The following is a 27,338-nucleotide window of genomic DNA, read 5'->3' on the forward strand; positions in this document are numbered from 1 at the left end:
AAAAAAAAAAAAAAAAAAAAAAAAAAAGAAACTGCCAAAATGTTCTCCAGAGTAGCTGTCCCGTTTTGCATTCTCACCAGCAATGTTTGAGAGTTTCAGTGTTCCGCATCCTCACTAGCATTTGGTATTGTCAAAATTTTTTATTTTAGTCATCCCACTCATCCTAAGAGGTGTGTGGTGGTATTTCATAGTAGTTTTAATTCGCATTTGCCTAATGCCTAATGATGTCGACCGTCTTTTTTTGTTGTGTGCTTTGTAAGCTTGCTATATATCTTTTTTTGTGAAATGTCTAAGTCTTTTGCCCAGTTTTTTACTGTGTTGTTCCTTTTCTTAATATCGAGTTTTTAAAATTGTGGTAAAGTTTATATGCCATAAGATTTATTGTTTTAATAATTTTTTTCTTCAATTTTTTATTTAAATTCTGGTTATTTAACATATAGTGTAATATTGGTTTCAAGAGTAGAATTTAGTGATTCATCAGTTACATGTAACACCCGGTGCTCATCATAACAAGTGCCCTCCTGAATACCCATCTCCCATCTAGCCCATCCCCCCACCTCCACTCCAGCAACCCTCAGTTTGTTGTCTATAGTTAAGTGTCACTTACAGTTTGCCTTCCTCTCTCTCCCTTTTTTCCCCCTCCCCCTAGGTTCATCTGTTTTGTGTCTTAAATTCCACATGTGAGTGAAATGATACGGTATTTGTCTTTCTCTGACTGACTTATTTTGCTTAGCATAATATACTCTAGCTCTATCCATGTATGTCGTAAATGGCAATATTTCACTTTTTTTCATGGCTGAGTAATAATATCTGTTTGTCTGTCTATCTATCTATCTATCTGTCCTACATCATATGCATATATATGCCACATCTTCCTTATCTATTCATTAGTCAATGGACATTTGGGTTCTCTCCGTAGTTTGGCTATTGTTGATAATATTGCTATAAACATCAGGGTGCATGTACCCCTCTGAATCTGTATTTTTATATCCTTTGGGTAAAGAGTAGTGCAATTGCTGGGTGGTAGGGTAGTCTGTTTTTAGCTTTTTGAGGAACCCCCATACTAATTTACTTTTTAGTTCAGCTTTTAAGGTCTATGCTATTCTGTTTAGAGTCAAAGTCACACATGTACTGCTCAGAAGTGAGCCTAGAAGATCATATACCTTTTAGAGGTTTGTTTTCCTGAACCTTTCTTCTCCACAATCCCCCTCATACTTTATGGTTCTCTAATGCTCCCCTTTTAGGTCTCTGGCTAGAAAGCTGGGACTTTATTTAAGTTTCTCTCGTATTTACTTCCCATGATTGTACCTGAATCCCAGGCCAAGGGGCAGGAAGATGGAGAGAGAAAAAGAATGCAGTGGAGGTTCACTCCACTCTCTTGGGACCATAGAGAAGAAGATACCCCTCCTTTAGTCGTAAGGGCTTGTGGGTGTCTAGGGGCTGACACACAAGAGAATACACAAAATGAGGAAAAAAAAATACATGGATATCCCCTACTCAAACTATTAGAAGACTCCTTTCCCACTCCTGTTCCAGACCTGGAAGTATTCAACTGGAGCTCTCTTTTTTCATGGTGACGTCTACTCTTTATTCATGCTGCTATCCTCGACTGCCTTGAGGCAAAGACAGAGGACAGTTGAAGAAAAACCAGAAAACTTACTACTGGTTTGGTGGTACTTTGAATTCCTGTCTTTTCTTTTAATCTACCTGCTACTGTTTACTTTCAGCAACTCAAGTAGGTGCTCCACGCATTCTATCCAGGTTTTGTAGCTGCGTTCAGTGGGAGACATAAGGTGGAGTGTGCTGATTCAATCTCATCTGGAAAGAGATCTCATCCTTTTTGTTTTGTTTTCGTTTTCTTTTTTTTTTTTAATTTTTTTTTCAACGTTTTTATTTATTTTTGGGACAGAGAGAGACAGAGCATGAACGGGGGAGGGGCAGAGAGAGAGGGAGACACAGAATCGGAAACAGGCTCCAGGCTCCGAGCCACCAGCCCAGAGCCCGACGCGGGGCTCGAACTCACGGACCGCGAGATCGTGACCTGGCTGAAGTCGGACGCTTAACTGACTGCGCCACCCAGGCGCCCCGCATTTGTTTTCTTTTAATCACAAATAAGCCTTGAGTTTTTTTAAAAGGCATTTCCTACCTCTATTGAAATGATATTTTTATTTTCTTATATAATCTCTTAGTATTCTAAATTATATTATGAGATTAATAGATTCTCTAATATTATTCTTACACTGCTGTTATAAGCATAATTTGTTTAAGCTTCATAATCAAAAATACCTTTTTACTTTCAGTTTGCTAACTGGTGTTGGGTCTGGTGTTTAATTTACTATTATTTCACCTGTGTTCATGTTCATGTTAGTGACATTATATAAGTATGTAATTTTCCCACACTCTCTTTCTCTTTTAAATAGTTATTCCCACATAATTATTCCCACTCCTACACGTGGAGTAAGTAAGTAAGATTTACTTAGCTCCAGGGGCGCCTGGATGGCTCAGTCGGTTAAGCGTCCAACTTTGGCTCAGGTCATGATCTCATGGTTCGTGGGTTTGAGCCCTGCGTCGGGCTCTGTGCTGACAGCTTAGAGCCTGGAGCCTGCTTCGGATTCTGTGTGTCTCCCTCTCTCTCTGATCTTTCCCTGCTCTCTCTACTTCTCTCTCTCTCTCTCAAAAATAAATAAAAGATAAAAAAAAAAAAGATTTGCTTAGCTCCTGTGAAGTGGTAAGTTAGTCTTTACTTTATAAAAATTGGGCTCTAAGTATGATGGAAGAGGCTAAACCAGAAGATAGCTGTGCACAGAGATCTGATAGTGGTCGCCAGATCCCTTTTCCAGATGTTGTGTGACAGCTTCTTCCAGCACCGGTTTGCAGGTAATTCTGTGGTGTGTTTTTTCCTGGGCCATGCAGTGTTTGGAACCTGGGAGTCTGGAGTCCTGGATCTTCTTCCTGCATGGGTCCTAACCAGCTGTGTGCATTGGCAGTGGCAATGACTCATGCAGAAAAAAGGGTGGACCAGGTGATATTTTCAGTGATTCTCAGTGATATTTAAAATGTCATCTCATGAATGCTTTTGGGCCAGGATGGACCAGCCGAGTGATTTTGGGCAGTCACCCTGTCTCCCTGCACTTCAGTGTCAAGGTGGGGGTGTCTGTGGCTCTAGAGGTCCTTAAAGGCCATCATAGTTTTGAGTCTGTTGTGCTCTATTGCCTGGAAAGGAAGCTGGGTGTGCCTTGGAGTGTGGGGCGGTCAGGAAGGGCTGTTGATGAGGCAGCCCAACAGGAACAAGGCTGAACAGCAGCCTCAGAAGGGTGAAACATTTTAATTGGCATCTTCCACAGAACAGTAAATTGAGTGCTCGGATTTCCTCCCTGTGTCCTTTCTCCCTGGGCTCTTGTCACCCTGGCTGGAGCCCAGGCAGAACTGAACGGCTGCCTGGGGGCCATCACCATGGTGTTCAGGGGCTCCCAGGGAGGCCTGTACAGAATCTGAGTTCTCCCTTCAAGGTGGGTGCCAACTGCCAGGAAGGCCACCTGGGACGGCCTAGAAGCTTCACTTAGCAACAGTTTCCCTCCCAGGAGCTGACAGGCCTGCAGAGGAATGCACTTCTTGCCTATTCTGGAGAAACTTCTGAGCTATGGCCCTTTTAGCTCCTCCTTCCATCCAACCTTCTTTGAAGCTTAGATTTCAGAAAGTTGTCTGGTGAGGGACACTTCCTTGAGACCCTTCCCTCACTGCCTCCACTTATAACTGATTTTGATGCAAAAAAGAGTTGAGACTACTAGCTTAGATAATGTAGCTCTGAACGTCTCAGAGCCAGACCTACCTTCATCTGCACAGGATGCAAGTCCTAGATGTGCCCTACCCAGCTGTGTATCTTGGGCAGCTCACTTCCCCTCTCTGGGCCTTGTATTCTTCTAATACAGAGGGAAGGTTTTGAGGTAGATTATTGATTGCCAACATCTTTTCCAGCTGGAATGGTCTAGAGGTCTGTGGCTCCATCTTTGCCAGTTGAACTGTGAAGAACTTGATATGGAAATGCTTGAAGCTATCCCAGGGAAGGTGTAGAGGTCTGGTGGAAAGAGCAAGGGCTTGGGAGTCAGACCTCATCTTTTTTTGATCAAACTGCTACTGACCAACAGGTTGGTGGTTATCCAGTAGAACCATATGTGACTTTGTACAAATTAGAAAACCATATCCCTTCTGAAATCACTTTTTTCTGCTCCCTAGAATTGTGCAGTGCACAACCTGCCCAGCTATACACAACTGTTGTCTGTATCCTTGGGTAATTGATTCAACCTGTTTGGCCTCTGTTTACTTATCTAGAAAAAGAGGATAGTGATGCCTATCTCACAGGGTAACAGTGAGGACAGAGATGTGTGTAAAAAACCCAGAGCTTGTACAGAGTAGTTTCCCTGGAAATATAAATTTCCCTTTAATTTTCCAGTCTTCGTGAGATGTGGTCTTCAGGGCCTAAGGCACCTCCCCCTTCCAAAGAGCAGCATCGTGGTGACCTAGTGTTTCCAAGGTGGGTTTTGAGCTTGGAATCACATTCTGTCAGTTTGCCTCAGATTCTGCTGCTGTCTTGGGAAATCATTCCAACATGCCTTGGGATGCTGCCTCTGTTTGCCCTGCAGGAGGGAAGGGGGAGCCCCCAGTGGCAGGGTGATCACCTGGGGCACAGAGTAGCGTCACTGTTGCAAGGCAGTGGGGAGGCTCAAGGGAGCCAAGGCCAGAAAGGAAGAGTGGCATAGAATGTGAGGAATTTTTCCTGGCAGAAGGTGGTCCTGGAGAGAGAGGGACACAGACTGTTTGTGCCTAGCCTTATTCTACCTGGCAGGCAGAGCAGAAGCGCTGGGTCACCCACTGAGTCAGGGGAGCTGGGATGGAGGCTGTTGCGATCCCTGGTTGAGGAGTCATGGAGCTCTTCTAACAGCTCTGGTGTTAATTCCTCCTGCACTTGAATTTTGGGACTGCTGCTTTTGTTCCCCCCAAATTCCTATGCACAGGCCCTAATGTGATGGTATTTGGAGGTGGGAGGTAATCAGGTCATGGGGGTGTAGCCCTCATGATTGGGTTAGTGTCCCTATAAGAAGAGCAAGAGAGCAGCTTAGCTAGGTGGGTTTTGGGCCACCGTCTCTTATGAGGTCACATTCAAGACATCAGCCGGGCCTATAGTCATCTGAAGCCTTGACTGTGGCTGGGGGACCAGCTTCAGTGTGGCTTACATGACTGACTGGCCAGTTGATGTTCGCTTTTGGCAGAAGGCCCCAGTTCTTCACCATCTGAACCTCTCCATAGGGCCACTTGAGAATCTGCACAGCTTGACTTCCTGGTTCCCCCAGAGCAAAGGATCCACAAGAAAGCAAGGTGTGCGTAGCAATGCTTTATGAGCAGGACTTGAAAGTCGTACCACCCATTTACAGTGATCTGTTCATCGTGTAGTCAGTCCTGACTTATTGTGGGAAGGGAGCACACAAGGGCGTGAGCCCTAGGAGGCAAGGCTCATGGGAGCCGTCTTGGAGGCTGATATCATGTTTCCACAACAGAATTAAGTGTTCTGGTGTTAAGCAGCATTTATTTATTTACAGCGTCTTTCTGTACCCCTGCCACATGCCAGCCGTGCGTTAGGTGCTGGGAATGTGGGTGTGAACAAGACAGACAGAGTCCCTGCCTCGTGAGGCCCACAGTCTAGCAGAAGAGATAGATATTAATCCCCAAATTGTTATTCCATTACAGTTTTCATAAATGGAAAACTTCATGAAGGGAGGAGGTTCAATGTGAACTTACAATGAGGGACTTCATGTGGTCTGGGTTGGGGATGGAAGGTGGGTTTCCCTGAGAATGTTCTCTCTGCTCTGCCTCCAGGGCACTTGTCACTGAGGTCCACCCTGCTGCTTCTTCGTCTGGGCAATCGTTATTTTGACCAGTTTTTTCTCCACTCCTAACCCCTCACCCAATAGTGAGCTCCTCAGGAGCAAAGATCTCACCTTGATGCAGCTCCGTGTCCCCAGTGCCTGGCCCAGAGCTGAACGCACACGAGGGGCCCAGCACATGTGAGCTGAGTGACTGCATGATGTGCCTGCAGAGACCTCTTCCCCTCAGAGGCTGGGTTTGGGGGAGACGAGGCGGGCAAACGTGGAAGATGTGGCAAATGTAGGATCCAGTGGAGGATAAAACAGAGTGAAACAGAGTGAATTTGCCACCCTCCTGTGTAAGTACTACTTCTTAACGGCCTCTGCCCCCATGTGGCTGTTTTCTGTAGCGGCATGAAAAGAGCCCCCAGAGCTGAATTCTGACAGGGCCCTAACTGTTGCAGTGCGTTGGGTTTCCTTGGCTTCGGCCCATCCACCAGTAGAAACTAGCTGTTTTGGCAGCAGTGAGAATGACAGTCATTATCACGTAGCTCCCGCTTATTGTGTGCTTATTATGTGCTGGGCACGGTAATGTGCATTCTCACCATCATGTTCCACCTCAGGGCCTTTGCATTTGCTGCCCCCTAGCCCCCCCCCCCCCCCACCACCCCAGCCTGCCTCTCTGGACATCTCCACTTCCTGTGGGGGCCTGCTCAGATCTCATCAGAAGTCCTACCTGACCATCCTGTCTCAAGGTGCACCCCAGGCCCTTTTCGTCTTCTCACTTGGTTGCCCTTCTAATTCTAATCTTTATTGTACTGATCGTATCTACTCTTATGTTGTTTTAAATATGAGCTCTGGTATCTTAGCTCCAGTTTCTATAACAAAAATACCATAGACCGGGGTGTTTAAACAACAAACACTTATTTCTCACAGTTCTGGAGGCTGGGAAGTCCAAGAGCAAGGCACCACCCTCTTGGTGAGGGCCCAGTTCCTGGCTAGTAGGCTGTTGCCTTCTTGTATCCTCACGTGGCCGAGAAAGAGAGGGGGCTATGTGTCTTCCTCTTCTTTTAAGGGCTCTAATCCTATCATGGGGGCTCCACTCCCATGACCCAGTCACCTCCCGAAAGCCCCACCTCCAAGTACCACCACATTAGGGCTTCACTGTATGAATTTTGGGGAGACACAAACATTCAGTTCATGGCTCCAAGAGATGAATAAAGGGATCGCCGTGTTTGTCCAGAGGAGTAAAACATAAAAATTCTCTGTATTCGTTGAGATATAAAATTGCACCGTGTGAGCAAAAGTGCTGTTGGTAACCCTTATCTCCTTATAATTTACAGAGTGCTTATGAGGTAGCTCATTTAGCCCTTCCTTAGAACAACACTGTGAGGAAGACAGGACAGGTATCCTGCCTTTAATGCTGTTTTCTAGAAGCAGCTCAGGCCCGGAGAGGCTGAATGAGGGAGTCAGGGCCAGGCAGAGAGGCTGTCATTTAATCAAGCCCTGGAATCCTAAACCCTGTGTGTGTGTGTGTGTGTGTGTGTGTGTGTGTGTGTGTGTGTTTTAAGTTAATTTATTTATTTTTGAGAGAGAGAAACAGAGAGAGAGGGAGACATAGAATTCTAAGCATGCTCCGTGCTATCAGTGCAGAGCCCAATATGGGGCTCGAACCCACAAACCGTGAGATCATGACCTGAGCTGAAATCGAGAGTCAGAGGCTTAACTGATTGAGCCACCCAGGTGCCCCTGTGTTGCATTATAAGTGACAGACTTCAGTGGACATCAAGGTCTGCAATCACGTGAAAATACCTCTCCTAACCCAGCTTTGTTAACACCCTGCCCAAAGTGAGTAGAAACAACTGTTCCCATCGGATGTTTGTCTTTTGCCTTTCTTTCAAGTTCCCTTTTGCAGGGCTGCGCAGAGGTGTCCTGAGGGAATGGTGGAGACGCAAAGGCAGTGTAGGTTTTCAAATCTCACCATGAGCGTAAGTTTAATTTCCTCAGAGGGGCCTACTCTGCTCCCCGATCTAAAATATGCACCCCCCCTTACCACCTTCCCCTTTCTGAGAGCACCCTGGACGTGTTCTGTTGTAGCACTCATTGCAATCCTTAGCTGTTAGACCCTAAGCTCATTAGCAGAAAAACCTTCAGAGAGAGAAAACGAAAACTGCCATCGTCCTGCAGGCAGTGGGGGGATGTGAGGTCGTGTGTGGGCTTGGGAGAAAGAGAAGGGCTTGTGTAGAAACTGCAAAGGGAAATACAGAGGAACACGTGGCAGGCGTGTCCCATGAAGGTTTAGGATGCGCATTCCAGCAGCATGGAGGCTGCCTTTCCTCCCCTTAACACGACTGAGCTGCACGATGTCCTCTTTGTGGGGCTGCTGTGGGGGTGTAACTCATCCAGCCAGGTGGCCGGGACGTGATGAGCGATCACCCTCTCTGAGAATGGATAATGATCACTTTGTCCCTACTGCTTCCTTTCTTGCTGGTTCCCCAGTAGACTCTGGTATATTTTACTGGTTTTTAAAACAATTAAAAAAATTTTTTTTAATGTTTTTATTTATTTTTGAGACACAGATAGACAGAGCATGAGCAGGGGAGGGGCAGAGAGAGGGGGAGACACAGAATCTGAAGCAGGCTCCAGGCTCCAGGCTGTCAGCACAGAGCCCGATGTGGGGCTCGAACTCACGGAGTGTGAGATCATGACCTGAGCTGAAATCGGATGCTTAACTGACTGAGCCACCCAGGTGCCCCTAAAACAATTTTTAAATGTTTAGTTTTGAGAGAGAGAAAGAGAGTGCGAGCAGAGGAGGGCAGAGAGACAGGGAGACACAGAATTGGAAGCAGGCTCCAGGCTCTGAGCGATCAGCACAGAGCCTGACGTGGGGCTTGAACTCATGAACTGCGAGGTCATGACCTGAGCCAAAGTCAGACGCTTAACCGACTGAGCCACCCAGGCGCCCCTAGTTTTTTTCCTAATTAACAAAGCTGGCCACCCATGGCCAGCCCTCTGGGAGTGTTCTTTTTCTCCAGCTTGTCCTCTTCCACCTCCTCCCCGAAACCACAGCTGGGTCTTCCTTGCCCCCTTTTCTAAGTCAGCTTTTCTAACTTAAGATCAAAAGTCCTGAATGCACAGTTTTTGTCTGTCTCTCAGTTTCCCCCTTATTAGTAGTAAGATGAAAAGGACCAGAGCAAGAGCAAGACTTTGACCTCCTGTGATCCCAGGGTTTTCTGGAAGCAGAATCCAAAGATGCCATTCATGCATTTCTGCAGTAGATGGTTACTGACATTCATGTGTCATGCATGCACGGAGCAGTTAAGACAAAAGGGGATTAAGAGAGTCTCCCTACTCTCATGGAACACACATATTGATGGGAAAGTAGACCCTAAAGAAATAACACTAACACCATCATCTACCTTTTGTCGAGCATCTCATCATGGCTGTGTGCCAAGATGGTGCTGAGTATTTCCCACATTTCATCACCCGCCCTGACACCCTTGAGAGGTAAGTATTGTGACTTAAATGTGCACGTGAGGAAAATGACTTGGAAAGGTTTGGTAACACAGCAGAGGAGCCAGGACTCCAGATGAGGTCTGTCTGACTCGAAAGCCTGTGGTCTTTCCGCCTGCCATGACAGAAAACTGGTGTCAAGAGGACAGGAGTAGGATCACAGAGGGACTTGTTCTTTGGGGGTAGGTACGTTTGGTCCCTGATGTGTGAATGAGCATTCATTGGTTGGGAAAAGTGGAGAAGGCCATGAAAGTCAAAGGAGGGTGTGAATAAAGGCTTGGGGTGGGAAAGTGTCCAGAGTGGGACCCACAGGTAGAGAGTTCAGGATGCTTGGTATGCAGGGCTGTGGGGAGATGGGTGGGAGTCCAAGGCCAGAAGGGTGGCTGGGGCCACATTGTGCAGGGCCCTGGCATCTGGGCATAGACTGTGCTGTGGAGCAGGCCATGGGGAGACTACAGATAAGACTACAAGATAGGACAAGATGGAAGACTGAAAACTCAGATGCCTTCAGAGGCCAGGCAGTAGCATAAACCAGGCCGTAGGCTGGTTCATACTTGCTGAGGGTGCTTTGTGCCAGGCACTATTCTGAGTTCTCTCGCCTTCTGAGAATAAGGCTGCTGGAAGCTGCCTTCAGGGAGCTTATACCCTCTTGTGTCTGTGTTTGTGATGGAGAAGTGTGTCAACTCCAGATAGTGACAGGTGCTTGAGAGAGGATGATGGTCAGGGTAGACTCTGGGGCCGTGCCATTTGGGTTGAGACCTGACAGGTGAGGGGGCTGCTGTGCCAGGGATGAGATCTGTAAGAGGCAGAGGTATGTGGTGGTTCAGGGCAAGACGCTGGAACTAGACTGCCCAGTGAGGACTCTGGCTCTGCCATTTGCCAGCTGTGTGGCCTTGGGAATGTCACCTAACCTCTCTGTGCCTCAGATGCCTTATCTATGAAGTGGGGATAACAATAGCACTGCCCCTTAGGGTCATTAAGAGGACTGCATAAGTTATCACATGTAAAATGTTTAGACTGGTACCTGGACATGGAAGGGCCTGGAAGGGGAGCCACTGCTGTTGGAATCCTTGTTACCAGTTGTAGCACAGCATTCCAAGCAGGAGAAGCAAGTGACATGGGAATATCCTTTGGGAGGGAGAACGGAGGCTGGTGTAGCTAGATCTTAGCCAATTAGCAGGTGTGAAGAGAAGGTGAGGTCAGATCAGGGAGGGATGTGTCGGCAGCGATTTGAACACCATGAGAAGTGCTGGAGGGTTTTAAGTGGGGAAGTCATGCAGTCTGATGGGCTGGTGGTGCACGGAGAAGGGGCACGAGTGGAGTGGGAGACTCTGGGATGATGTTGGGGTCATCTAAGCAGAGGGCCCTGGATGCTTGGGCTGGAGTTTTACGTGAGAGGAGCTAGAAGGAGTGGTGGGAGTTAGGGTATGTTTTAGAGGTAAGGCTTATAGGGTTTATACATTATTATTGTGTCCTGATCCACTGTGGTGCAGAAGGGAGGGTAGGGAAGGGTGGTAGCATTTGCTGAGATGGGCAAGCCTGGGGGAGAGCAGATTTCTGGCAGAAACACAATTCTGCTTGTATGGCTTGAGAGTCCTAATGCACATGTCTCAGGTAGGCAGCTGGGACCAGGGCCGTCTGGTGTGAGCAGCAGGGATCTGTGCAACTGTGAACTGTTCCCAAGGGGATTCGGATCATTTAAACACTGTGCTTGCCAAGCTCAATACACCTGCCTCCAATTTGTGACCCCCAAATGGTTCCCAAACTTCCATCCAGCTGAGAAGATCAATTGCCAAGCTAAGAGCACGCCTTTAACTGGTTGGTAGCAGGGATCTTTGGCTCCTGCAGGGGACGGCTCCTAGCGGCAGGGGGGTCTCTGTCCCAGGCCCTCTGTGGCTTCACGACTGGACCTGGCTGCCTCCACTCTTTCTCCAGTCCTTCACTCAGCAGCCGAGTATGCAGGCCGGAGGGAAATCCCACGGGAAGATGTCGGCTCTGCTGTGGGGAGCTGAGTCCAGTGGGCATCTGAGTTCCTTGCTCAAGGGTACAGTTTTTTCTGTGTCTAGTTTTATTTGTTTGATGCATTTGATCTGCTCAACCTGCAGCCGGTCAGTAAAGACGTGATGATCTACATTGCTGGACAGCATAGTGCAGGCGGCGCACACCTGAGCCATGCTTGGGAGGAGCCAGGCATGCGCACTACCTGTCTTGAGCTCAAGGTCCTGCAAGGAGCGTGCATGAAGACAGAGCGGCTCTAGTTCGTCCTGGCCGGGAGGTTCACGTCTTACCTCGGATCTGAGCAGCTCTTTGCTCATTTTGGGCTTTGCACCCTGCTGGTGGCACGCTCCGGGTGGGGAGTGATTTTCTAGTTCAGCTCTGTTCTTTTTCACGCCCACTGAGGCGGATGAGTTTCCCTCTCCCTCTCCGCTTGGACCCTCCTCACATGCACACACTCTCAGAATCTGTCCTTAAGTACGTTTCAAGGTCCTGCTGTGAACAGTTCTTTCTCACAAAATTGCTGCGGGGGGGGGGGGGGGGAACAACCAGGCAATTGGACGTTAAATTCCATCGTGTGTATTTTCAAAACCACACTGGGGCTTTCCAAGGGGCTCTCAGAAAGTGTGCTTGGCTATTTCTTTTCAAAGTGGGTTATGTCCTTTAACACTTCTCTATTCAGAGTGGGGTTTGTGGGCCAGCACCAACGACATCACCTGGGAGCTTGTCTGAAATGCAAAGTTTCAGGCCCCACTCCTGCACTGGAACAAGATCCTCAAGTGATTTTTATGCACAGAAAAGTCTGAGGTGTGGTACTTCAGACAGCAGTCTTCTGGAAAATGCTCAGTCCGCTTGGATGATTCCTGATTATACAGTACAGAAAATGGTTCCCAGGTGCCCTTTGTCTCCTGGGAAAGTGGGGATTTGGCTTAGCCTGGAGATCATCATGGAGGTGAATGTTGTTAAGCAGTGGGTTGCTGAGGCTTATTTAAAATGACACATGTATTCCCTTCTTTTGGCAGTGATTTAAATGACTTGACTTTTGTGAGTGAAGACCTCTGGTTATTTTTGTCAAAGGAGGAGGGAACAGGGAGTGTCAGTCGGGGTTGAGGGGGCTCAAGGGTATGACAGTTGTCATCAAATGTTGAATGAACCCTCAGATTTCATCATCATGAAGAAGAACCTTCTAAGGTTGTAGAACAGGTTAAAGGTGAAGGGGCCTGTCTCCAGAGGGGCAGTTGGGGTGTTGCAGGGGATCCAAGCAGGGCATGTGGGGTTGGATCAGACCTCTTTTTTAAAAAAATTATTATTTTTTTAAATTTTTAAAATTTTATTTTTGAGAGAGAAAGAGCATGAACAGGGGAGGGGCCGGGAGAGAGACAGGGACAGAGGATCCGAAATGGGCTCTGCACTGACAGCAGAGAGCCCGACATGGGGCAAGAACTCATGAACCGTGAGATCATAACCTGAGCTCAATTCGAATGCTTAGCCAATGGAGCCACCCAGGTGCCCCAAGGATCAGACATCTTTTAGTGCGTGTTCCAGCCGTGTGAACCGCAGAAGAGAGAAGGACTCATAGAACTGAGTTTCGAGCCCAGCTTTCCCATTTACTGGCCCTGATTTGGGCAAGTTACTTCACTTTTCTAAAGCCTCAGTTCCCTCATCGGAAGATAGGGATGATAATACTTGCCTTGTGGGATGGTGTGAAAATTAAATGACAATTATGGATGTAAAGTTCCCATCAGGGCCTAACATGACATACGGGTGTAATGCATTTTTGTGTCCCTCCTCTTCTTCTGTATACTTTTCTTTGCCCTGTCTGGGTTGGACTGTGATTAGTTAACAGTTTGAGCAGCCAGCTTGATATTGGATTTTAATCTCATAAAGTTCTGATTCTTGTTCTTCTGTGAACAAGGACTTTCATTTAGCATTCAACAGAGTTTGGATCATGTCACATATTAATATTATGTTTCCCCAACTTGGCCTCAGGCTCTGTGAGGTCAGGGCCTGGTACCCTGGCCAGGTGGTTTCCGCAGAAATACCACGCACCACGATACATCCTTATTGCGACAACTCCAATAATCTGTGTCAGAAAGCTCAGTGCCTGGCCACTGGGTCTCAGCTGGACTCCTAGCCACCCAAGGGCCAGTAATGTCCATCCCTGCATGCACAGCAATGCGGAAGAGGGCGCTCAAGGGGGACTCAATAGAGGTTAATAAATTGTTTGATCTACGTCACAGGAAGCTATGGAAAGTCAGTTTGAAACCTGACAACTTGGAAAGAGGGATCAGGGAAAGGAAGCAAGGAAGTGATTGAAATAAGTAAATTTCACTTTTTTATTAATATCCCACTCTTTTCCATAAAGGATTGGTGCATATAGCAAAATAGAAAGCAATATATAATTTGTGGGATGAGGGAGGATATAGATAAATAAACAAATGTATAAAATCAGGACCAGAGAAGAAAGAAATACATTTCATGAGTCTTCCCATATGACCCAAATTCCTTCAAATTAAAAAAAATAATAATAAAGGCAATATGTTTTCCAAGCAGTCTTCTCAGGTTGGCAAAGGTTTCTTTGATTTTTCTCTCCGTGTTTTTTTGCGCCCTGGTCTGAGTGAGCGGGTGAACCATTCTGCCCTCTGGCAGGCAAGCCTTGCCCTCTGTAAGGGTTTGCCCATTACCCTAGGAAAGGAGGGTCTGGAAGGTGTGCTATCCCTGCCACTTTCAAGTTATCAGCCCTGATGAGTCATCACTACAAATTGGTTTTATTTTCTTTTGTGCAAGAGCTTGATTCAGAGTCGATTTGACAGCCAAATTGGCCTGGAAGGTATAATGAGGCAATGCTGAGCATCTCTGAATACAGAAGGGGAGACAGGAACAGGCTGCGGTGTGGTGATATCTTTTATGTCATTGGGGCACAAATTCCACCTGGATTACAGAGCTCTGTTCCACCTAAGGAACAGGAGAGCAGGGCGCCTTCCTTTGTGAGCTTTTAACTTGAGGCTACGTAGGGGGGAGACAAGGGGCTCTCCCGCCGGGTCTGGGTTTCTTGGTAGTAGGGCTCAGGAAATAGTATTAACATTTGGGGAAGTGTGATGGGTAGCACAGGGGTTAAAAGCGCTGGCTCTGGAGTAAGGCAGCACTGGATTCAATTTCCAGACCTGCCGCTCGCTAGTCGTTTCATCTCAGGCAATTTACTTAAGTTCTCAAACACTCAGTTTCCACATCTGGAAAATGGGAAAATGATAGCACTATCCTAAGAGAGTTGCTGTGAAGATAAAATTCGGTATTTATGCGGAATTATACGATATTATATAGCTAGCATTTCTCATTCTTAGCAACCCTAATTATGTATTTTATGTAAGTAATTAACTCTATTTGTGAATTATACATTTTGTGGCCCTATTCTTTTATGTGTCATCTAATCTGGTAGGGATTTTCCCATTTACCCATCTACCCATCCCCACCCCTCCTCCCCCAGCCTCCTCCGCCCCCACTTTGAGGATACGTCAGACACCAGAAGCCTTCTCAACACAGCACTTGAGTCAGCCATCCTCAATTAGAGTTAAACATTTTTATGCTTAAAATGGATCCTGGAGTTGTCAGGCATTGATATTTATCAAACCCAGTGGGGGAAAAAGAAGCCAGACTCTTTACTTCACTCAGGACCCATCACTGTGTGAGAGTTGAAGAGATTGACTTCATCCCTTTTTCTGAGAATGCTGGGCTTGGAGCTGGAGAAACAGATGATGTTTCTGACTCTGTTACTTGGCTTTGGACTGATTTTGGACAAGTTGCTTGATCTCTCGGAGTATCAGTTTCCTTACCTGTTGAAGAGAATAGGTCGTGTCTCCTGAGGCTGTTTTTCTAAGTTGTAGTGCTTCTCATGCTAACATGAATTCGATTGTTTCTATTCCCTTGTTACTACTTTCTACCTAGAGAGGGTCTAAGAGGGCTAGGGAGTGGGCTGGTAGCTGGGGCTCTGGCAGGAACATGGCATGAAGCTCCTTCCTTTGTACCTAGTGTCTCCCCCTTCTGGAGGCCATTGCTGTGAGTCCTCACTCCCGCACCCGCTCACAAAAGGATTCCTCTCTACTGAGAATCTCCTGGGCTTGTGTCAGGTATGAGGTCCCAGGCAGGTGACTTCTTCCACTCTCTGCAGGCCAGTGTGTGGCTCTCACCAGGGCTAGAGGCATGAGGGAGAGGGGCAGGCCTTAGTAAGACTTTTTTTCTAGGTGTAGCCTTCTCTGGAGCATGGCTTCTATCTTCCTACCCTTCTTGGAAGGCAAAGAGGAAATGGGAGAGATGGAATGAACATGGGCTTCAGAGCCAGGTACACCTGGATTTGGATGGGAGTTCTGCCACACAACGGTGTGGTCTTAGAAAAGTTACCTGACAGTTCTGAATTCCAGTGGCCTGAATATTTATCAAATGGGAATGTCAGTCTTACTCAGTATGAAGGGCAGGGGCCATGTCTGGTTGTTCACAGCTTTACTACCTGATATCTACAGTTTAGTCAGTGCTTGATAAATATTTCTACGTGCTGAATTGATACTTACAGGGCTTACTGTGTGCTAATGTCCTTGTGCCTTCCCCCTCCACTTCCTCCAATTCTTGGCCCCATTGCACTCTGCGTGGTACGTTGTTAGAAGGTTAGTCATTGATTCATACGATAAAAATTGTGTGCCAGGTGTTTAGGCACTGGGGATGTAGTAGTTCTTTCACCGGCAGAGAATCATGCTCTGAGTTTGGGTCATGTCACCATGATCATGTGATCATGATCATGACCTTCTTTCCTGGTGCTTGTTCAGAGAATCCCTCGTAGTGGAAGGAGAAAGGCAATAAGCCCAGTGAGTAAAGTGCAGAGCATATGAGAAGGTGACAGTGCTGTGGGGAGGACCAGAGCAGGGAAGGGGAATGGGGGCAGAGGAAGAGCGGGGAGTCAGGAGGTGTGGCCTTGGTAATGTAGTCATGGAGGGTCTTACTTAGAAGGTGATAATGGTGATCTTGGACCAAGTCTTTCTCCCCAGCATTCCATCCAGTTTCCTTTGCTGTTGCTTGGGTCTTTGCGAGTTGACGGCAATGTGAGGTGAGCAAACATCTGTGAGCAGTTCTGAGCTTCACCTTTTACAGTAACTTGGGAACCTCATTCCAAGCCTCTCTTTTCTGGGAGTTCCTTGTGCCTGGCTTTCTAGCCCCTAGGCTTCCCAAAGGAATTCACCTTGAGAGGGTCCATGGACCGGCCTCAGAGATTGTGGCAAAGCAGCAGATAGCCAATGCATCGGGCAGGTTTCCTTTCAGGAAGCCAGGCTCTGTTCCCGGCTTGTTTGCTCACTGTGTTTTCACCCGGGTACCCAGCACCCCAGCTGCGTTTATACACCCCCAGGTGCCAGAGCTTTCAAAACAAGGGTGGTAGTATTTTTGGTGCTAGTTTTGGCTACAAAGCAGTGTGCACCTGCCCAGGCCACCACCACAGCTGCTTGGACCACCCTCCCTTCCTGTTCTCATGGGCTGGATTGTTTGTAGCTTAGCTGGGACATCAGTGCCACCTTCACTGCCTGGGGTTGGGGTACTCATTGTTCTGAGTTAACTTCCTGTCTCACTTGCCTCCCTCTCTCTGGTCTCCGTGGCAAACCCTTCCTTTAAGATTTGCTTCTGGCCATTTTTTGCGGGGAGGCAGGGGGATATGCAACAGACACACAACAGACATACCGCAGACATAGCTTTTGAGGCAATTGATTAAAATCCATACTCCTGTCCCCACTTGCAGGGGTTCTGATTCAGTGTTTCTGGGATGGGACTAAGGAATCTGGATCATCGTCATCATCATTATCATCACGATTTTAAAGTCCATTGCTTAGCTCATCAGGCTGGGATAAACCCAGATTGAAAGGCATAGTTTGCTTCCCTAATTTATTTGTATGTGAAGGCTGAGAGTGAAATCTCTTGTTGCAGTCCACTCAGACTCTAGCCCAGTGCCAAGCTCACGGTTGGTGCACAGTATGCATGTGTTGAAGGTTGGAGGCAATCCTTCTATAAGAAACCTTCTCGCAATGTGAAGAGTTGCTCACTAATTGGTCCCCATAGTTATGTTTGCAATCTTAACAGTTGCTTTTTTTCTTAAAGCAGAGGTATGTCTCTGTTGAGGATTTTAATGACAAAACAAAAGCATCCTGAAAAGAAGAACTGAAAGGCAGTAATTACTTTTTGAAGGAATTTGAGCCACACCTTCCTCCCTAAAGGTTGCTTTGGTAAAGGTGTATGAAGTTACACCATTTATTAGTACTTCTCAGTTGCTCAGTGGAATCATCTGGGAGCTTAACAGGTATCCATGCTTGGGTCCCATCCCCAAGGCTCTGTTTAATTGGTCTGGGGTATGGCCTAGACGTCAGGATTTTTAAAAGTTCCCTAGGTAGTTCTTTTTTTTAATTTTCATTTTTTAGCTTATTTATTTTGACAGAGACAGAGACAGCACGGCGGGGTGGTATAGAGAGAGAGAGAAGGAGAGAGAGAATCCCAAGCAGGCTCTGTGCTGCCAGTGTGGAGCTCAAAGTGGGACTCGAACCCTGAAACTGTGAAATCACGATCTGAGCCGAAACCAAGAGCCAGATGCCTAACTGACTGAGCCACTCAGGTGCCCTCCCCCAACCCCCAAATTCCCTGGGCAATTCTAATGTGCGACAAGGGTTGCAAATCCCTGATTTAGAAAGTGTGGAACTCCTTGGAGAGCAGATGGGAGATTCGTTTCTGGACTCTTTATAGGGAATCGTCTGGGACTAGAGATGGAAAGTCCCCTGGATTCTGTGATCCCAAACTCCTCCGGAATCTGAATCTAAAATGTAATTTATATAAATAGATAAATAGACATACACACACAATATCTAAAATTTTAATGTGTATCAAATAATAGACACCTTGTTCCTACCCCTTTAATAAGAACAGTTTTCCTGATTATAAACATGGTCCATGATTATCATAAACTGTTAGGTTTATGCAGAAAAGTATAAAATAGGTTAAAAGTCATCCCAAATGCTAGGATGCAGAAGAAATAACTGTTAATATATCTAGTGCACATCTTTCCACTCCTTTCTCTGTACCCATATAGACACGTAGCCTAGATAATACAAGTCAGCATCATATGTACTGGTCTGTATGTTTTGCCCAACAGTATGATATGGATAAGTTTCCTTAAATCTACATAATTATTTTTATGAGATTTTGCCAAATTCAAGCTCTAATTGCATCTGATAAATGGAACATCTAGTCTGTTGTTAAAGCTTGCTGTATATTTTTAAAAAAATAAAAGGCAAACAGCAGAGGACTCTTCCACTGGCCAAGAAGCCCAGGTGTGTCCCAACAGTCTGTGGAGGCTGCCTGGGCAGTTTGTGGGCTGGGGACAAAGGGCTCAGTGAGCTTGGCCACAACCACTTTCTGTAGTGCTGGTCTCTGTTGAGTTTTAGTTTCATTCAAAACAACTTTTATTTTCATTTGCCTTGTGGACCATGCAGAGAATATAGAAAGCCCAATGCAGATCAGCAAAGAGCTGCCTCCTGAGCATGCAGGAGACAGAACCACCCATAGCGGGCGTCCCAGTGGTGAGCCATTACTGGCCGGTGGACTGGACAGCCGCTCAGTTATTCAGAGAAACCTACAATCTAAATTTTGTATTTGAAATCTCTTGATTTTTAAATGTAGATGATTGTTTAAAAATTTAAAACATTGTGGGGCCAAACAACACACCTGGGCCTTTTTATTATCCTCTGGAAGCCAGTCTTAGGTTTCTGGTCTACTAAGTCATCTGTGGCAGTGGTATGGATTCGGTCTACTTGATTTAGTTTTTTTTTTTTTTTAATGTTTATTTATTTTTGAGAGAGAGAGAGAGAAAGAGAGAGAGACAGAGAGAGGCAGAGAGAGAGAGAGAGTGTGTGAGCAGGGGAGGGGCAGAGAGAGAAGGACACAACAGAATCTGAAGCAGGCTCCAGGCTCTGAGCTGTCAGCGCAGAGCCTGACGTGGGGCTCGAATTCACAAATGATGAGATCATGACCTGAGCTGAAGTCTGACACTTAACTGACTGAGCCACCCAGGCGCCCCTACTTGATTTAGTTCTGAAAACACTGACCCTATGTGTTATTCTGTGTGGCGCTCACTCTGTGTTCAGAAGACTGAAAATACAAAGGTGCAAAGTTATGATCCTTGTCTTGGGTAGGGTAGGTTGTAGTTGAGAGGAGCTTTTCTCAAAATATGGTCCCCAGGCCAGCTCCTCAGTATCACCTGGGAACTTGTTAGAAATGCAGATTCTCACTGAGTCAGAATTTTTACTTTAACAAACCCTGCAGTCTATTCTAACCAACCTTCCTACTTGCTCTGATGTCTGCTAAAGTTTGCTAACTACTGTCTGGGAAGGGAGTTGGGTGTATGCAGAGATCAATGGGATGGAGAAGCTGTGATGAGCGTCAGGGAAGCTTTTCAGAAATGAATGTCTCCACCTGAATCTTGCAGGATGAGTGTGACTTGGCAGGTGAGGCAGTGGGGAGGGGTGTCCTGGGGAGGGAGGGTGTGTGTAGGGCGTGTTTAGGAATTTTCAGAGTATGTGACTGAAGGATGCTCTGGCAAATAGAGTGAGCTGAGAAGAATAGGTGAGGCCAGGTGTTCGATGACCAGGTCAGATTAGCTGGACTGTGTCTTGTAAGTGTTGGGACATCGCTGGAGACCTTTAAGTAAGGGAGTGTGGCACCGGGTCTATGTTTAGGAAAATAATCCTGCTGGCATGGTTCAGATTCCTTCTGGGTAGAAACAAGTCTCTTGGTACTCCACTGGCCTAGATCTCGATTCCTGCCTCTCCTGGTCTGACTTGGATCTGGGTCAGCAATTCCCATCCTTGGAAAGGGTGGTGGGGAGAGGAGGTAAAAGCCCTGGAGTGAGGAAACAGCCATCGCTGCAGTGTAAAATGGTGACAGTATTGTCACTGCTCCTCTTCCTTCCCACAGGGAAGATGCTCACTCTCCAAGCTGAACATTTTCGTGGCTGCTGGTGTTCACAGCAATGGAAGTGGTTTTTGTTCTTGTACTTTAAAAGTAGCCCATCAGTTTCTGCAGCAAATATTTTGGGGGAAGAAACCCTTGCTTTGTTTCTTTAAAGAAGGATCTCTGGAGAGGAAACAGTTTGAACTCAAGGCCAGGGAAACTCATGTCAGTACCTAAGGAGGGCTTGCTCCTCTCTGCCTCTCTTAACCTCTTCCTTTTGGAAATGCTGGGGTGTGGGAGGTAACGGAGGCAGGTAATGTCACACCCCCCTTCCCGCGTTGTTTTTTTAATAACATCTTGTTTGTCATCCACAAAGAGAGTGAAGACGATGGGCCATGCAAATGACAGGAAAGTAGACTGAGTTTGGATCCATGAACTTTAAAAATCTGTCCACATGTAGTGAATTGTGAAATCTTTACCTTTGTGAGAGGGTGAAAAGAATTTTTTCACTCCTTCCATGCTTTGCAAAATTGATGTAATGTTTATGAAGTAGTTATTTCTTTTGTTCCGCTGCTGCAACTTTGCATACATTAATGATTACTTTAGCACCCCTTTTATTCTGCTTGTCTAGTGAGTGTTTTTTTCTAAGCTGAAATGAACAAGTTTTTCCAGTTGATTGCTTTGGGTGTTCTGTTCAAGTTGACCACAACTATCGTGCCCGTTTACTATGAATATATAAAATAAGCAAGCTATAATCCTTATGGGCATTAAAAGTGATATTTAAAGTGAATGAAACTTGTGTTTCCACTTAATGATTGATCTCATTTTTCTTCACAAAGGTGGTGTTCATAAATATAGGGGATAGTAATTATGACTCTGTCCACATGACAAATTATTTAGACGCTTATCAGAGGAGGGTAAAGTGTCCTGCTGAGAAGCTTTAAGGGTAAGGTTTTCTAGAGCAGTTCTCTGAAGAATTTTCTTGATCCCCTCTTTTTGAACTCCCTTGTTTGTTAGTGTCTAAAGTCAAATATCTTTCTTAATAAAAACTAACCCTGTTGTTACCTTCTGAAATCCTGTCTTGGCTTTGGCCCTATCCATCTGAGCATAGTGGTTTTATGTTAAGTGGTTGGGGTGCATTTATGTGTTTTAAGACAGCCTGATAAGTGGAAGCTTGAACCAGAAGGACGTACACAGGTTTGGAAGTCAGACATTCATGCCTCTTAATGTGTGGGTGCAAGCCACTTTCCACCTCGAGGCATAGGAAATTACAAATTGCTTAGGTCCTCTCCAGCTTTATTCAAATGCACTTATTCAAAATGATGAAGACATCTGTCCTCATTTAGACATGGAGAGCAGCAATGGAAATATAGACAGAGAATATAGGCAGAGTGAATATAGACAGAGTGAAGTTGCTTTTATTTTCTTACAAAGATCCTCAAACATAGTTTAATGTGAAATCCCCCAAAGGATTAGCTGTAGGTTGGGCATATTCTGTGGACATATGTGCCTTGCTTTTATTGCATTGTCTGCTTTTCTTTTTCAGTCGCAAATGAAGCTGGAGACAAGCCTGCCAGACCACTTGCCCGCTTCTCTCGTGAGTAGATCTTGTTTCACTCCTTTCCTGGGCTCCTTCAGGGGCTTTCTGGCCTGCGCAGTCCACACTTGTAATCCTGCCAGCTGTCAGTAAAACACTGTCGATAATAGAGTAATCTAGGAAATGTCTTTAATGGGTTAATATTTCATTTCAGCCCCATCGTGGGTGAGCTATTCATTGCTATTGCCCTTTCAACCCTTAGAGCTGTAGTTTATCAAACTGTGCTTTAGGGTTTTGCTCTTCAAAGTGGGGTCCTGGGAGCAGGAGGATTGGCATTGCCTGGGGACTTTTAGAAATGCAGAGCCCCAGACCCATTGAATCAGTATCTGAATTTAACAAATCCCTACGTGATTTCTGTGCACATTTGAGTTTGAGAACTGTTGCCCTGGGAGTCCTCTCAGAGAGTTCTGCACTCAGGGGCGGGCTTTTTATGACATCAGCATGAGGAAGAGTATGTAAAATGCTTGTAGTTGCCAAGGTCCACACATGTGTGAAAGCATCGTCACCACCCACAGTGGATTTCTGGACTAGCTCCACTGGCTTTACCTTATTTAGGTGACATTTCGAAGCTTGTGTGAAATTTACCTCACTTAGGTGACATTTTGAAGCTTGTGTGAAATTTACCTCACTTAGGTGACATTTTGAAGCTTGTGTGAACATTGTGAAGATAGGTTGAATGCTTTTCCTTGGGCACAGGGATCCCTGTAAGGGCCTTGGAGCTCCCCATCAATTTCACTTGACTCTTTTGTCTGTAGGTCTTGATCATTAGTGGGAGAACGGGAGTCAAAAGCCTCTCAGTGTTTTCTGTGCCAGGGTGATCAGCAAACTATGCGGCAAGTGAATGCTCTCTCTGGAATGAAAACCCAGATTGCAACAAGGGAGCAGAAATACCAGAGGTTGAGCGGGGCTGGGTGGAGATGCTCCCCGAACCAGACAGGCATGGAGTGGAGAAATGGTGGAACAGGAAATCAAAACAGGAGGATTTTTCTTTCCAGCACCAGCACGACTTGCTCACTTTCACTTAGAGTAATTTCACTGAAACTTTCCGGGCCTCAGTTTTCTCCCTCTGAAAAACAGGGAATCCGTACCCATCTTCTCTCCTTTATAAAAAAGTTACCTTCTTTGGAAGTCACGGGACACAAATTCCCTGTCACGGCCTTATTTCCTAAGGTGGATTGAGTTTTGGGTGTGGATACCGCCATAGTAAGCCTTAATGTGTAGAATCAAAAGTACAATTTTTCTATTTAGAGGGCCTTCTTCTAAATTCTGCCTTCCAGTTCTTTTGGGAAGGCTTCAAAACTTTGGGATTGGTTCCTAGAAATGGCTTTTATAGAACTGTAATAATAGATGATAATGTGAGAGCATTAAGTGCTCACATTTTAGAAGGTGTGTAATAAAACACTCCTTTCTCACTTCCCTCCTACCTGGAGCCATTACTTCCCAAAATAAGCATTTCATCCCACGGCTCAATGAGGATGATGAATATGCTTTCAGTCCCTTTGTTTCTTGATCTCCCAAGCAGTAGTCAGGCAAGTTAATAAGCTGAAATGGTAACCCAACCACGCTGGGCACACGGTGCTGCGTGCATCTCCTCGGGAGTCCCCGAAGTTTTGATGCTCATCAGGAGATGTAGGAAGGGGACGGGATGGGGGCCTTTCACCGTGAAGCCAGAATGAAACCTGGAGCAGCTGGTCCCTTCCCAGATAGAAGAGGGTGACTTCACTTGTAAATGGCTTCCACAACTTCTAAGTTGTGTGTCTGGGTTGAAAAGAGGATATGTCACTTGAAAGCTTATTCGTAGGAGGTAAGTGAAGAGATGAAAGAAAAAAATATCCTTTTAGGAAAAAAAGTAATTAGTGACAAACCAATTAAGTTGGGCTGATTCTGTGATTCTGGACCAAAAAAAAAAAAGGAAAAAAAAATTTCCTGCCAGTGCATTGTCTGGAAAAAAAAATTAGATGGCACATTAGCTACTAAATTTTTTTGTAGCAAATACTAGATGGAAAATATGAGGTGGATTTTAGGAAGAAAAAATATTTTTAAAGTTTATTTCTTTATTTTTGAGAGAGAGAGAGAGAGAGAGAGAGAGAGAGAGAGAGACAGCATGAGTGGGGGAAGGGCAGAGAGAGAGAGAGAGAGAGAGAGAGGGAGAGAGAGAATCCCAAGCAGGCTCCAAGTTGTCAGCACAGAGCGTGACATGGGGCTTGATCCCAAAACCTGCGAAATCATGAGCTGAAATCAAGGGTTGGGTGCTTAACTGCCTGAGCCACCCAGGCACCCCATATATATAGTTTTTGGTGGAGGCTCTGGAGATTGAACAGGGCATAATGAAGAAAAAAATTCTTAAAAAAAAATTTTTTTTAAACGTTTATTTATTATTGAGAGACAGAGAGACACAGAGCATGAGCAGGGGAGGGGCACAGAGAGGGAGACACAGAATCCGAAGCAGGCTCCAGGCTCTGAGCTGTCAGCACAGAGCCTGACATGGGGCTTGAACTCACAAACCGCAAGATCATGACCTGAGCCGAAGTTGGACACTTAACCGACTGAGCCACCCAGGTGCCCCAAGAAAAAGATAATTCTTAATGTAGCATTGTCTAATTGAGACTTTACTTACCAAATTGAAAATGATCTTGTGCTCGCTTCGGCAGCACATATACAAATTGAAAATGATCTTGAAGGTGTGATATGGTGTGAATGAAATGTTCACTTTGGGAAGAGTGGAAGGATTTGGTTGACAGACTTTTCTTTGGAGGCCAGAAGATGAAATACTGCGACACTCTAATTTTTGCCCCCACTGAGACACACAGAAAGCCCTGACAGTGTGCACCACCCAGCATGGATTTAGGCTAGATGGGAGTGGGCAATGAGAACATAGGTTGGAGATGCTCTGAAAGCTGGACTCGAGGTGGGGTGGTCAGCAGAAAGAACTCAGGGTGGGAAGGAGGGGAGCTGGTCCACTGGCCTCCTAAGTCATCCCAGGGGTTTCATTCCCTTTGTGGGGTCTCACATTCTGATTCCTTATTCTTCTGGAATATGCTGCTCATTTCTCCAGAGATTTTGCCCATGCTTGAATCAATATACTTTTCTTGGCTTCCCCATATTGCAACAGAGGTGAACTGTGTTGATTATATTAAGAGATCCCAAAAGAGAAGCAGAGGGAAGTAGAGTGTAGAACTCATGAAAACATCTAGCTTTTCCAAGGCCTGGTTTCTGATCATGCTTGACCAGTTGGTTTGCCAGCCTTGCAGGCCTTATTCTGGTCACTTCTGCAATACAACCCATCCCCGGCTTTCTTCTTGGAACCTCTGTCTCTCAGAGGCTGACACCACCACCCAGAACCACTGAACCTTCCTCAAAGAAGTTGATGCCAAAGCCCATGGGTCAAGCTCAGTTCCTGTCACCTTTAGACTGGAGACACTTAATATGCCATGAAATAGCAGTGCTGTGGATGTGGACTCTGTGGAGTGACTTCTGTGAGTCTCTGGATCCTATCATGGCCCCTTCATCACCCTGTCCCCATCATTTTATGCTTAACAGTGGCTTTTGACCTTAATCAGAGCATTTGACTAACAGCCACAGGCATGGAGAGTAACCAGAAGGTCATTCTTCTAGGAATGGAGGTGAGGAAGGAGAAGGAAGGAGACAGGGAGGGGGATGAGATTCCAAAGCAGTGGAGAATATTATCTTTCCCTCCAAAACCTACAGAAAAATGACAGTGTCCAAGAGAATGAGGAACTGAGAGTGACCCTGACTGTAAGGTACTGTATGAATCCAAGGCATGTTGGCTTTGGACCAACAGATGGTTTAGAATGGCACCCATTATGAGGCTAGCTGTCCTGGGGCTGGAGGTCCTGTGTGTGGGGACTTCCTTCCCATGCATCAGAGCCTGGGTGGGGGTGGGGGCATGAGCCTGTAGAGCACCTCACCTTGGTCCTGCATGCAAAACTCTCTGACAACCAGTGTCTCCATTTTACAAATGAGGACAACAAAGTTGGGAGAAAACACTGAGAATTTCTCACTGATGGAATTCTAGGTCTCCTAACTCCAAATCCTGGCTGTTCCCAGTGCACATTACTTCTTGGTCTAAGGGCTGGGTTTGCCAGCTCTGTAGCTCAGAGACTAGGGGGTCTGCCATCTTGGTAGTGGAGATGCTCAAACTTTAGCTCAGGGCAGGCATCCTAGACCCACACTATAGTGGCCGTCACTACAGTTGGTTCCATCTGGGTTGGGAAGACCTTTTCCTCAAACATCCCTTCCACCAGCTCACTGATATCAGGAATTCCCTCAAATAAGGGAATCACTTGAAGACTTGAAATGCAAATTCTCTCCAGAGTGAGGACACAGGGTTCATTCTTATTATGGTGAAAATGATTGATATCAGACCTTTTAACTTTTTCCCCCAGACACCTGAAAAAATATTCTCAGTGTGTAAACGGAACAAAAGAGAGGCAACCTGGGGTCAAGCCAAGAGGGGTCTTTGTACTAGCCTAAAGAGTGGACCCTGATTATGGGGAAGCCTTTGAAAGGTTTTCACACTTGGCTGGCAACTCAGCCTTCTGTTGGAGATGGAGGTGACCTCTGGGGACCATGGCTGTGCTGTGAAGAGCTGGACCTTCAGGTGAGGAGCTCCTGGGCCTCCCCTTAGGCTGGGGCTCCTGGACTTCTGGGATGAAGTCAGCTGGTTGTGGGACTGGGTCCCCTGCTGGCCCAGACATCTGAGATGCTGGCATGGCTACCCTCCAGTGCCATCCTGGAGAGCTTTTCCCTGGAGATGTCTGTCTTATGTGTATGTCAGTCTTTCCAGTAGACAGTAGGCTCCTGGAGGCCAAGGGCCCCACCTGGTTGAGCTGTGTACTAACCTTGCCTGGTGTAGGAATAACTGCTTGTTGAGTGAAGACAAAGTAAACTAGGACCCTCCAGCTCTGTTCCCCACTTCTCTTCCTCATCCTTACCTCATAAGCAGGGGAATGTTATCCCACTGCCAGTACACACACTCCTGAAACCACTCCAGAGCGTGTCCTCAAGGGTCTCCCACACATGAATGTCAAGGTGTTCAGAAGCTATTAAGGGCTCAGGCTCTGGTGTTAGGCCTGGGCTTGGGTTCTCTGTCCCGGAATTCTGAATTGTGTGAATTTGGGCAGGAAACTTACCCCTCTAAGTCACACTTTATGCATTTGGATTCCAGGACGATATTATAACTTACTTCCAGAGTGGTTGTGGTTGATCACATGCCAGGGTGAGTGATAAAATACTTAAAAACATGTGACATGGTCCCCGATCTGTTAGAACAAATATTGGTCATTTGCTCTCTCTCCTCACCCCACTTCATTCTCTCCTCCCTCCCTCCCTTCCTTCCTCCCTTCCTTCCTTCCTTCCTTCCTTCCTTCCTTCCTTCCTTCCTTCCT

At 46.2% G+C, this 27,338-nt stretch overlaps 1 protein-coding gene across 5 annotated transcripts in view; it reads left to right on the top strand.

Moving 5' to 3' along the window:
• Nucleotides 1-27,338, top strand: part of PDE1C (phosphodiesterase 1C) — a 511,032-nt gene that overhangs the window by 71,882 nt on the left and 411,812 nt on the right. For all 5 annotated transcript variants that reach the window (XM_040472308.1, XM_040472309.1, XM_040472310.1 and 2 more), the window contains exon 2: nt 21,880-21,930. In XM_040472308.1, coding sequence (XP_040328242.1) covers nt 21,880-21,930 — 51 coding nt within the window. The remainder of the gene's footprint in view (nt 1-21,879; nt 21,931-27,338) is intronic.

The sequence above is a fragment of the Herpailurus yagouaroundi genome, unplaced genomic scaffold (genome assembly GCF_014898765.1).
Source record: "Herpailurus yagouaroundi ecotype Mexico unplaced genomic scaffold, PumYag 100, whole genome shotgun sequence".
Lineage (NCBI taxonomy): Eukaryota > Metazoa > Chordata > Mammalia > Carnivora > Felidae > Herpailurus > Herpailurus yagouaroundi.